Source organism: Electrona antarctica (genome assembly GCF_951216825.1).
Source record: "Electrona antarctica genome assembly, chromosome: 9".
In the NCBI taxonomy this organism is placed as follows: Eukaryota; Metazoa; Chordata; class Actinopteri; order Myctophiformes; family Myctophidae; genus Electrona; species Electrona antarctica.
This window is the reverse complement of record NC_136790.1, coordinates 1,194,253-1,206,425: the sequence shown is the minus strand read 5'-3', so window position 1 is coordinate 1,206,425 and position 12,173 is coordinate 1,194,253. Positions and strand designations below refer to the sequence as shown.

The 12,173-nt window shown below is 43.3% G+C and overlaps 1 protein-coding gene across 1 annotated transcript; it reads right to left on the bottom strand.

Annotated features, from left to right (window-relative positions):
- Nucleotides 1–1,987: 1,987 nt before the first annotated feature.
- LOC306929270 (nicolin-1-like) lies at nt 1,988–11,330 on the bottom strand (the record flags this gene model as incomplete). Its single annotated transcript, XM_079509712.1, has 7 exons — nt 11,262–11,330; nt 9,805–9,961; nt 9,388–9,561; nt 7,981–8,094; nt 6,102–6,170; nt 5,528–5,632; nt 1,988–2,122 (listed from the first exon to the last, which is right to left on the bottom strand). Exons 2-7 carry the CDS (start codon nt 9,955–9,957, stop codon nt 1,988–1,990), a joined length of 750 nt encoding a protein of 249 aa, XP_079365838.1. The 5' UTR covers nt 9,958–9,961; nt 11,262–11,330.
- Nucleotides 11,331–12,173: the final 843 nt, after the last annotated feature.

Sequence of the window (12,173 nt, the reverse complement as noted above, 5' to 3'; positions counted from 1 at the left end):
ACTTATTCATTCCCAGTGAAACATAATCTAACGTGTCATTATTCCCACAGCCGTATCGTATCTGAAACATTGGCTGAGTAAATGATCATTAATGCCAAGCGAGGATTGTTAGTAACGTAGCTTTGGGGGGAACATTAGAACACAGTACATTCTAAAATAACAGGCCAAGGCTTCTGTCTGCCTAAGAGTTACAGGATGTCTTTGATCATTGCCTGTAAAATAACGAGTTAAACATTTCTTTATACCAAGGGGACTCCATATTTCATTCATTTGCTACATCTAGTGAATGGATCTGGCCACGACTGTGGAAGTCATTGCATAGCAGTGTGACTGTAGCTTGCACTGGTCCTCTGCGTGGTCAATGATGCAGAGTAGTATATTCTCCTATGTAGATCCACCCATGCTATGTGAAAGACAGCAAGTTGAAATCATAGCAGCCGTCTACCTGTTGGAAAATAAAGAACAATCAAGTGTTGTTAGTCCCCGCCTACACACACACATACACGCACGCACGCACTGTGCACTAGGCTATCCTGAAGACCACAATAGTCTGTCTGTCAGCAAAATCATTATCAATCATATAAATCCCGGCATATTTCCCGGACCTTTGTTGGGTATGATCAGTACACTGCACTGAAGATATCATTAACATTTGGGTTCAAAATTCCACAGGACAAGGTCTCAATCAAGGGCAAGGAGACATTTACATAATCACTATTCACTAATATCTAAATTACATATCTTGACAATTGCGTAATGTTGGTGGAGGTATGACTACTGAGTACTGTGCATCTTTGTAGTACTGATCCCGTTTTTATTATTTTCTGCAGATAGAACACAGCTGTCTGAATTTCCACACGCCAACACGTCTTCTGGCTCACTGGCAACTTCTCCACATCCAGGTAGAAGGCTTCCATTCTAAGCAATGCCTATATATGGTGCAGCGAGTGGCTTCTCCACATCCAGGTAGAAGGCTTCCATTCTAAGCAATGCCTATATATGGTGCAGCGAGTGCTTTCTGTGGCTGCGTTCGAATTCATTCCCTATGCCCCATATAGTGCACTACTTTGGGGTTCCGCCATTTTGTTATAGTGTCCGAATATGTAGTGAGCATTTTTGCACCCTAATGTAGTGGACTGAAGTATCCCACAATGCACCTGGAATTGTAGGGACCATCCGATGGTCACTACAAAAACACAGCGAAGCAAATCTGCCCCATAATGCATTGCGCAAGCTCGCTCTTGAGCGCATGATGTATCTGGAAATCACAATTCACATTAATATAGTCTGTTTTAGCTAAAGTGTAAACCTGGATCTTTGTCTCTCATTGAGAGAGTGACATGACGTGTTTAGACAGGATGTATGGGCAGCTGCAGGAGGGACCCTAAAGATCTGGCTTGCTGATAGTAAACGGCCAGGCCTGCAGGACCCCTACTGTTCTGTGCTTGCTTCCTGGTGACCACTACCTTATTTAGACATGACCATTTGGTATAGGGGGGTAGGGTAACTTGGGACCACCTTTGCATTCTTGCTTTGTTGTCTCTGTCTAAGTTGTATAAAGGTCTACAGAAAATGCCTAGTTAGCGTGTGTTAGTCTGGAAGCCGAGAGGCTGAAGGATCCATGGGGCTCTGTCCCCATGGCTGATGCTGTATTCTGAACTCTATGAAAATAAATGGAACTCCGGAACCTTCATCTGCCTGTCTCTGCTGTTGACTTCATGCTCCGTATTTTTGCCTGAGTATTTTCTAGTCTAAGTATTTAACGTCTGTTTATGCTCTATGGGGAGAGGGAAAGCACTCTCTCCTCTGTAGATTATATTCTTCAAAGTGGTGCCGAGCTCGGTCGTGTTGATGCATTTTTGCGTCAGGCGAGAGAGCCAGTGGACAATTGACAATTCAGTCTAATAGATATTTCGGTCGGCAATTTTTTGAACGGAGGAGAACGACGACGGCGCTGCAGTCGAACCGACGGGGTTCAACACGGCGATCACCGCCGCAACAGGGACGGCCTGCCCGGCGCGGTTTCAACACCACCACGACGGAGGCGGCCTGCACAGAGGAGCGGCGATGGGCGACGGCTTGGTGCTCTCGGCGGTCGTGACCGGAGGGCGATGGACAGCGGCTGGACGGCGGGGAGAGGGGTGCTACGGAGCACAGCGTGCCCCGGCCCGAGGGCGTTCATCGGCGGTCAGCGGTCCAAGGGAGGCGATGGCCACTTCATTGACTCTTCACGGCGCGTCTCGACTCGACAGGCGCCGGCGGCGAGGCGTCGTGGCTTCGTTCCATTCAGCGGCTCGACGGAGCTGATCTACAAGCTCGCAACGCGGCGAATCGCAAGTTTCTGCCTCGCGGAGGCCTACGGGCTCCTGTGATGACACTGACTCACTTTCTCGTTTTTTAGTCATGTTGTATGGTCATGACTGAAAGGGAGGAGGTGATGAAAGTGAATTCGGATCAGAATGAAGGTTTTCGGACAAAGGGCAACTCTCGACAACAGAGCGGCCTACGCCATGCGGTGCATAAGTGTACTGCATCACAAGCCTCGTTTGGCCCGTGTGCGCTGACTGATGACGAAGGTGAGACAAAAGGAGAAGAAACGTTACAGAAGATTCTATTATATCAGATGGATATCGTTCCATTTGATTCCAAATGTATGTTTACGTTTGTCTAGTTCAACATATAATGGGCATGTGTGTTGATTTTATGTGTCAGGTATTTAATTAGAGAAGTTGGCTTAATGGGGATGATATGCCTAAGGGAGATTTGGAGCTGAATAGAAATATTTACCGGAGTACAATTAGTTAGATGTTTCTTTGTCAGGCGAAAGACAGCGCTCCTGTCGTACGCATAAGTATTAATCATCCTAATTGTGCATAACGTTCTTATTTTTGTTCGAATAAATTTGTGAATGGGAAAAGTCAACGAAGGTATTTCTGCTATGACATGTGGGGAAAACTCTAAAGTTATATAAATTACTCTAGGATTTTAACGTTAGTAGGTAATAGTAGCATGCACGGGATCTGGAAAAACTTAGCCTACAGCTCTTTTAAATGGGAAGGGGGTAGGGTTTATGGTCGCCGGTGGTAACAGTGCTGTTATTTGTACGAGCCTTGGGGAATCTAGAGTGTTGAAATAATTATAGATGATTTCTGCATGTCCTAAAAAGATGAGTTAACTAAACAAAAATGAATCATTTTATGAATGACTATGGTAAAATTTATCCTTAACATTAACTGATGCTAAGAGCATCAGATGTAAAGTTTGAAGAACTGTAACACACTTTGTATTCAATAATTGGGTGCTTTGGAGTGAAGCAAAAGGGGTTGGATACAGCGACGGTGTATTGTGTTTAAATGTCAGATATATGTTTACGGGTTATCATTTATGCCAATGATCATGTTTTGAGTTATGTAAAGGTTAAAAGTGTTGATTACAGTACAGAGAAGTTGTTAGTGTGTAAGAGAGATTCTTACTGTGGTTTTCGGGCTGGAATGTATTTTTTACTATTTACTTACTTACTTATTTTTATTCATTGTATTTCCTATGTAATGTTTTAGCCTGAAATTAAATTGAACACAGAAGGGAGTTCTATAAGCACACCGATGATAATACTGTAATGGAATGAGAACACTGGTAACGAGTTATGTGATTTGAATGCCTAGAAGTCTGCAAACCATTTTTGAATTCTACTGTAATTGTTTGATTTCTTTGTGTCATCTTGATGTTCCAGTCAGTGCCAAAGGGAGGACGAGGGTCAATAATTGTGTTTCCATATTCGTTTTTATGAGGCATGGTTGCCTCAAAGGGAGGTCTGATGTATCTGGAAATCACAATTCACATTAATATAGTCTGTTTTAGCTAAAGTGTAAACCTGGATCTTTGTCTCTCATTGAGAGAGTGACATGACGTGTTTAGACAGGATGTATGGGCAGCTGCAGGAGGGACCCTAAAGATCTGGCTTGCTGATAGTAAACGGCCAGGCCTGCAGGACCCCTACTGTTCTGTGCTTGCTTCCTGGTGACCACTACCTTATTTAGACATGACCATTTGGTATAGGGGGGTAGGGTAACTTGGGACCACCTTTGCATTCTTGCTTTGTTGTCTCTGTCTAAGTTGTATAAAGGTCTACAGAAAATGCCTAGTTAGCGTGTGTTAGTCTGGAAGCCGAGAGGCTGAAGGATCCATGGGGCTCTGTCCCCATGGCTGATGCTGTATTCTGAACTCTATGAAAATAAATGGAACTCCGGAACCTTCATCTGCCTGTCTCTGCTGTTGACTTCATGCTCCGTATTTTTGCCTGAGTATTTTCTAGTCTAAGTATTTAACGTCTGTTTATGCTCTATGGGGAGAGGGAAAGCACTCTCTCCTCTGTAGATTATATTCGTCACGCACATGCACGTGTTTGCGCGCACGTGCGCTGCTTCTGCATGCATGCGCTTATTGCGCTCCAACTCAGAAGAGGCAGAAGTTGAACCAGCGAAAGAAATCAACACAAATGTACTTTTTAAACTTTCGTTTCCCCTCTCTTTTCTTCCCTGGCGGATCTCAAAGCTACAGATCTCGAGACAAATGATCTGTGCATTTATTTGCAATTGATTTGTTTTATTTATTTATAATAAAACAGTTGCTTGCTGTAGAAGGCCTTATATTTTAATAGTTTTTGGATTAAGGTTGGTGAGGTTGTAAAGATATGTGCTAAAGTCCAATATATATTTTGTACATGCATGTGAGACACATTAATTGTGTCTCCGAACATATGTTTTATTCATATTAATTAATTCCTGCCATTAAAAAATATATGTTATCTAACATGATTTCATTTAATTGCGCTAAATACATTACAACTTCATTATGTAGGCAGTAATTTATTGGACTGCTGTTTCTGTTAACGTCCGTATTGTGAGCAGAGCTTGTAGATTGGCTGCTTTTGGTAATTCTTTACCAAAAGTACCCGATCTACAAGCTCACAACACGGACGTCGCGTTGCTTATAGACCGGCTATTTTTTACCGTATCCCCCCCCCCCCCCCCCCCCCCAGGATTAGCGGGGGTTCATAATCATGCTGCTGATATTTTCATATTGTCAAGGTGGTGCACTGTTTTCATATTGCTGGATAATGGATATAATATTAATTTATTGATAATAATCATAGGCCTATGTTATTTTAAAATAATAACCTTTTTATCATCATTTCAGCAGCAGCGTTTTGACTGGTTTTTTGTAGTCAGTTGATTCTTCATATCCAATTGAGTGAAACGGCCGGGATGATTTGTTTATTTTTCATACAGTTCTTTATGAGGCGATCTGAAAAAACCCTATGGGGATTACAATGCAAATAAAAAGTACATGAACCCGCGGACCTATAGCGCCCTCTACCGATATTGACGTCAGAGTCGGTGCTCCCCATACAGGGAGTATTGTCCGAATTAATCACTATTTGAGTCCACTGAGTCTGGGTCCCCGTATGGGGAGTAGGGAGTAGGGAACAACCCTAGCAATTCGAACGCAGCCTGTGTGTTTGACTCACATCAAATCTGCCGATGGAGGCTGTGGTTTGGTTTGTCTGCATGACCTCAGTCAGAGCCCACATCTGCTGGATACTAGAGGACACCGTCTGGGGGTGTGGAAGACCCTGGCACGCATGACCAAACAAACAATTACACAACATCCACACAGCAACCTCATTGCCAGAGAATAAACGTCACCATTGTACATTTCTGCAAACCACTGACGCGCTGTCAGCAGTGGGCCTGAACCCCCGAGAGGTGCCCCCGAGTGACGCATTGCCCGAGCAACTGGCCGCGCCAAAGCCCACTGCTGCTGGCCCAGCGCTGTTGGAGTTTCATACTGATAGAAGGCCCCGAACAGTAAATATGTTCAGTTAAATGTATTAAGACTTAAAACATGTAGGATTGAGTCAACATGGTCAGCATCTGCAAATTGTTGACACGTAACGTTTTGGGGATTAAATTACGTCTTTGTGGAAGGCCAAACCTGCATTTGCTGATTTTGCACTGTAAAACTTGTAAAACACACGCACGCACGCACGCACGTCGCACGCACACACACACACACACACACAGTCACACACACACGCTTACCTCTAAATCTGTGCTTTGGTCAACAACGGTCAAGTCAGACAGCCAGTCCCGGACCTCCTTCTCTGGATCCTGAAACCAAGTGGACCTTATTTCTACTTACAACAGCACAAGCTGTACATCACTGTGTATTCTGACCACAATGAGTCTACAAATCAGTTCAGATAAGTGCGGTCGTAACTAATTAGTGTACTTAAGATGTGTTTTTATGTTGTGGTTCGTTGAGTTAAACAGTGTATTAATACTTAGCTTACATTAATATGCTGTACTGTACATTAAAGTTGCCCTCTGTAAGTTTTAAGTCTCCTGACAGAGAGAACTACTAACTGCAACTGTAACACCCGGACCCCGGCATTCGAACATGGGAGGTGTCCTGCCCAGCACCATGATCTAAATGTCTCAACTGAATATTAGGAAGACCACATACTTGGTTAGAGTAATGTTTTGTTAATTAAAACCAGGAAATCGTCTGTGTAACAACTTTAACCATTGTTTTATACTTTTGCTATACAAACATAGCAGATATACAAGCTAATAGCGTGTCACTTTGTGCCGCACTATAAGCTTGTAGATCTATTTTTTGAAGAGACATGTTCCAAAGCATTTCCGGGGGTCCCCAGACATGTTCCAGGGGTCCCCAGACATGTTTCCGGGGGTCCCCAGACATGTTCCAGGGGTCCCCAGACATGTTTCCGGGGGTCCCCAGACATGTTTCCGGGGGTCCCCAGACATGTTTCCGGGGGTCCCAGGGGTCCCCAGACATGTTTCCGGGGGTCCCCAGACATGTTTCCGGGGGTCCCAGGGGTCCCCAGACATGTTTCCGGGGGTCCCCAGACATGTTTCCGGGGGTCCCAGGGGTCCCCAGACATGTTTCCGGGGGTTCCCAGACATGTTTCCGGGGGTCCCCAGACATGTTTCCGGGGATCCCAGGGGTCCCCAGACATGTTTCCGGGGGTCCCCAGACATGTTTCCGGGGGTCCCCAGACATGTTTCCGGGGGTCCCAGGGGTCCCCAGACATGTTTCCGGGGGTCCCCAGACATGTTTCCGGGGGTCCCAGGGGTCCCCAGACATGTTTCCGGGGGTCCCCAGACATGTTTCCGGGGGTCCCCAGACATGTTTCCAGGGGTCCCCAGACATGTTTCCGGGGGTCCCCAGACATGTTTCCGGGGGTCCCCAGACATGTTTCCGGGGGTCCCCAGACAAAAATGTCTAAATGGGTTAATGGGTTAACTTTGGTTGCAGGATACAGAAAATACAGTAAATACTATTTACTATACTGTACTGTACTGTACTACTGTACTGTACTGTACTGTACTGTACTGTACTGTACTGTACTGTACTGTACTGTACTGTACTGTACTGTACTGTACTGTACTGTACTGTACTGTACTGACTATGCTATTATACTATACTATACTATACTATACTACTGTACTGTACTGTACTGTACTGTACTGTACTGTACTGTACTGTACTGTACTGTACTGTACTGTACTGTACTGTACTGTACTGTACTGTACTACTACCCCTGCATGACCTGCTTTGTATTGCTACAGTAATACTACTACCCCTGCATGACCTGCTTTGTATTGTTACAGTAATACTACTACCCCTGCATGACCTGCTTTGTATTGTTACAGTAATACTACTACCCCTGCATGACCTGCTTTGTATTGTTACAGTAATACTACTACCCCTGCATGACCTGCTTTGTATTGTTACAGTAATACTACTACCCCTGCATGACCTGCTTTGTATTGTTACAGTAATACTACTACCCCTGCATGACCTGCTTTGTATTGTTACAGTAATACTACTACCCCTGCATGACCTGCTTTGTATTGTTACAGTAGCCAGAATCCAGTTTAGATGAAAACATACTGGCTCTACGTAGGGATGTATTTTGATGGCCTCCAGGTTGAAGGTAAGCCAGGCAGATGAAGGCTGTCTCAGGATCAGCCTCACAGATGCCACGTTATCCGGCTCCACCTTCATCTGTACAAGGAAGGAATTACATGTGATGGTTTTAAGGTCTACCAGTCCTTTTTATCAGGTACGAGAAAACACTGTTTTTACTGCACATGATGATGATAATTTCATCCAAAGAAAGAGGTGCTATCCACAATACAAGCAGGCATGCATGGCATTAAATAGTGATGTTGGTTTAGGATTAGTTACTGAGGAAGCCTATGTTGAATCATTATTTCACAAGAAAAACATCTTATAGTTATCTCCCATCATCCTAAAATGATCTCAACCAGGACAGACCAGGACAAATCCCAACTACCAGTCCAATACAGAGCACTTCCAACATGGCCAAAATAATTTAAAGTTCAAATAGCAAAACCATAAACGGAGCATAAACAACAGCGCTAAACTATGTGTGGCTTGGAGCACAGTCAAAAAGTCAAATAACCATCCACCATATGGCTCGATTTGCAAGAGAATAAACAAGAAATAAACGAAATGGGGAATAAACAATGAGTTAGCGGGTAGCACTGCTGTAAATCGACTCTACATAGCTTACTGCGGTGCCTTGTTATGACAGTTGGCTTGGCTGCCCTCCAAGGCCAGCTGATGGAATGTAAACTGTGCTGATCCCTGGCAGCCTGTGTTGGCTTTATGCTCAATGGGAATGCTGGCTTGTGGATTCTGAGGTAGATTGTGGCTGTGGCAGACACAGTAAGTGCGCAGTAGTGATCCACTTGCAGTGGAATTACAAAGGGAAATCCACACCGGGAGAGGATTTACTGTACTGTTGCTGTTTTAATGTCAATTTATGTTCAACGTTAAATATACATACGGATATGGATGAAGCCACTCCGTCCATACACAGAAGTATGGATGGGGAGGCTCACAATGTGTTGCGGGCTGTGCTACAAAAATAATAATAATAATAATAAAATAATGCAGCAATATACTGTATCATCATGCTTGCCAATACTTGCATGGATACAGAGTCAATATGACACGAAATGCAGTTTTAAAAAATATTTTTGCAACAATATTGTTTGCAACAAAGGCAAAAAATGCAAGAGACAAATGAAGACTATTGAAAAAAGAGAATCATTTTCTACTACAATAAGAAGTGCGCGCGCACACACACACACTGTGACACGCACGCACCCACGCGCGCACACACACACACACACACACACACACACACACACACACACACACACACACACACACACACACACACACACACACACACACACACACACGCACACACACACACACACACACACACACACACACACACACACACACACACACTTCCCAGCGTACCTGAGACCTGTGTATATAGAAGTAGTCCTGTGACCCTCCCTCTGTGTGCGGGTTGGCCATCATAGCCAGGTCTCTTAGAGCAGTGCTCCATTTAGCATCGTGGCCTGGATTCCTCCTCAACAGACGCACAGTCACAAAGGCTGTGTAGTAGTTCTTAAAGGTAATCCTGTCAATCTGGGAAGAAAACATCAAGTATAGATTATCCCATTTAGGCCTGACGTCAAAAAAAAAAAAAAAAAGTTCGCTCTGAAAGAATATATATTCAAAGATTTGTGCCGCATTTTTTACGATTTTTCAAAAATAGCAGATCTACAAGCTCGTAGCGCGCCACTCGGTGGCACGCTATGAGCTTGTAGGTCTGCTATGTGTGGTTTTTGAGTGGTTTGCACCACTCAAAAAGCGCCAGGCACAGCTTACATTGGCAGTCTTTCCGAAGGGCAGAGTGACATCCACCACAGAGACCCCAGAGCGAGACGAGTCTGTCTTTGCATCTCCAATCTGCAGGTAGACTGGAGATTTGATGGTACAGCTCACAGGCTGATTGATATCACCGCTGATGCTCATCTCCATTCTGCTGTACAATACAGGTATGGGCTTAGTTAGAGTATATTTCACAGGAATCATGTAAAGAAAAGCATAGATAGATAGATAGATAGATAGATAGATAGATAGATAGATAGATAGATAGATAGATAGATAGATAGATAGATAGATAGATAGATAGATAGATAGATAGATAGATAACATGCATGCTTGTTGATATAGATTTGTAGTTGTTACATCCCCAACAAAGAGGTCCAGGTGTGATTTTGTACAAAAGTGCATTATTGGCTATTTCCCCTAATATAAGCCCTCAATGGGGGTTGGGTTTTTGTGCTAATTTGCTTATTTCCATCGAAATAAGTAGTAAAGTGTGCCGCTTGGGATACTATTTACATTATGAAGAAAGGATATCTACAAAAGAAATAGATTTTTGAGCGATGGAAATAAGCGAATTAGCACAACACCCCATAGCCCCATTCAATTCAATGCAATTCATTGAGGGCTTATGGTAGGGGAAATAGCCAATAATGCACTTTTGCACAAAATAACACCTGGACCTCTTTGGTGGGGACGTAACAACTACAACTAAAGGTAAGAAAGCCTTCTAGTATGGAATTCTCCTTATTGGGGGGTTATTGCAAGTGACATGTACATGCAAAGGCATCAGGCAACCTACCTGTTATATTGTTTGATCAATATCAATAATACATGTTTGTATGTTTCTAGTTTTTAAAGTAACAATATATATTTATTGCTATTTATTTATATTTATTATATTTATCACTAGCCAACGCTAGTCATGTTTTCATTTAAGATGGTTTAATGTCATAGCAATTTCTCCAATCAGGTTAAGGAGATGAAACATGGCTGCTTCATGAGATACTGGAAACAGGATCAGGAGCAAATGCATCGGTGTGTAAATAAGTGTAAAAGGTACTGGTGTGCAAATCGGACTGTACAAGGGAATAACAGTACAACTAGTGACTAGTGAGCTGTGCTTTAGGGCCCAGCAAAATGATGTTGCTGGAAACTATAAGCACTCACTGCCACAGTATGGCAGCACCATGGACAGCGACTTTGCACTTACAAGCCCAAAGCCGACAGTATTGAGACTCTCAATTCACATTTTCTAATGCAACTGACGGTAACAACTGTGACCTGTTTAGTTTTCATCTTTCCTGGGATTTGTGCGCATGCAATTAATGTTCAACATTATATTAACGTGACGCAATGGTGCCAGGTTACCATGAAATGTGCTTTATTGATCGGACAATGATGTCATGCTAAGCATCCATTTAACATTTAGCCAGTCAAGTCATTATGTTCCTTACCAGGCGCTGGTAAGTGTAACTATATATGTACCGATGTCTTCTTCATCGCTTGTCCATTGCTCTCCGATACAAAAGGTCAAGCAGGAAAAGAGTTTGAAGAACAAACATGCCCTGTCAGGGCACTGTTTTTTTGGCAAATCTAAGCTAGCAAATATAAGACTTCCGGTGGACGATCTCTTCAAGAGTACCCTCTAGAGTATTGAAAAAATTAAGCATTTAAACGATGCTATAGGACACACATTATGTTTCTGTGTATAAATAAGTAATAAGTAATGTTTCTGTGTAAAGATAAGTAATTAAAAAGTTATCTAAATGGATAAATGCTATTCACTGGAGTGCATGGACTTTATAAAGTGGACACTGGACAAAAATCCCTGCTATGTATCGACTAGTGTGACATATGCACATGTCCGGGGGGAGACCTCCTCTACAACACCACACTGTCCGCTAAGCAGCAGAGGTGTAAAAATTAAATTGGCACACCATACAGCGAGGTGAAAGGTCAAAAACCATCCCATTTCCAGACTAAAGTGAACTAAAGTGGACACTGGAAAAAAATCCCTGCTATGTATCGACTAGTGTGACATAATGCACATGTCCGGGGAGACCTCCTCTACAACACCACACTGTCCGCTAAGCAGCAGAGGTGTAAAACAAAAATTGGCACGCCATACAGCGAGGTGAAAGATAAAAAAATATCCCATTTCCAGACTAAAGTGAACTAAAGTGGACGCTGGACAAAAATCCCTGCTATGTATCGACTAGTGTGACATACGCACATGTCCGGGGAGACCTCCTCTACAACACTACACTGTCCGCTAAGCAGCAGAGGTGTAAAAATTAAATTGGCACACCATACAGCGAGGTGAAAGGTCAAAAACCATCCCATTTCCAGACTAAAGTGAACTAAAG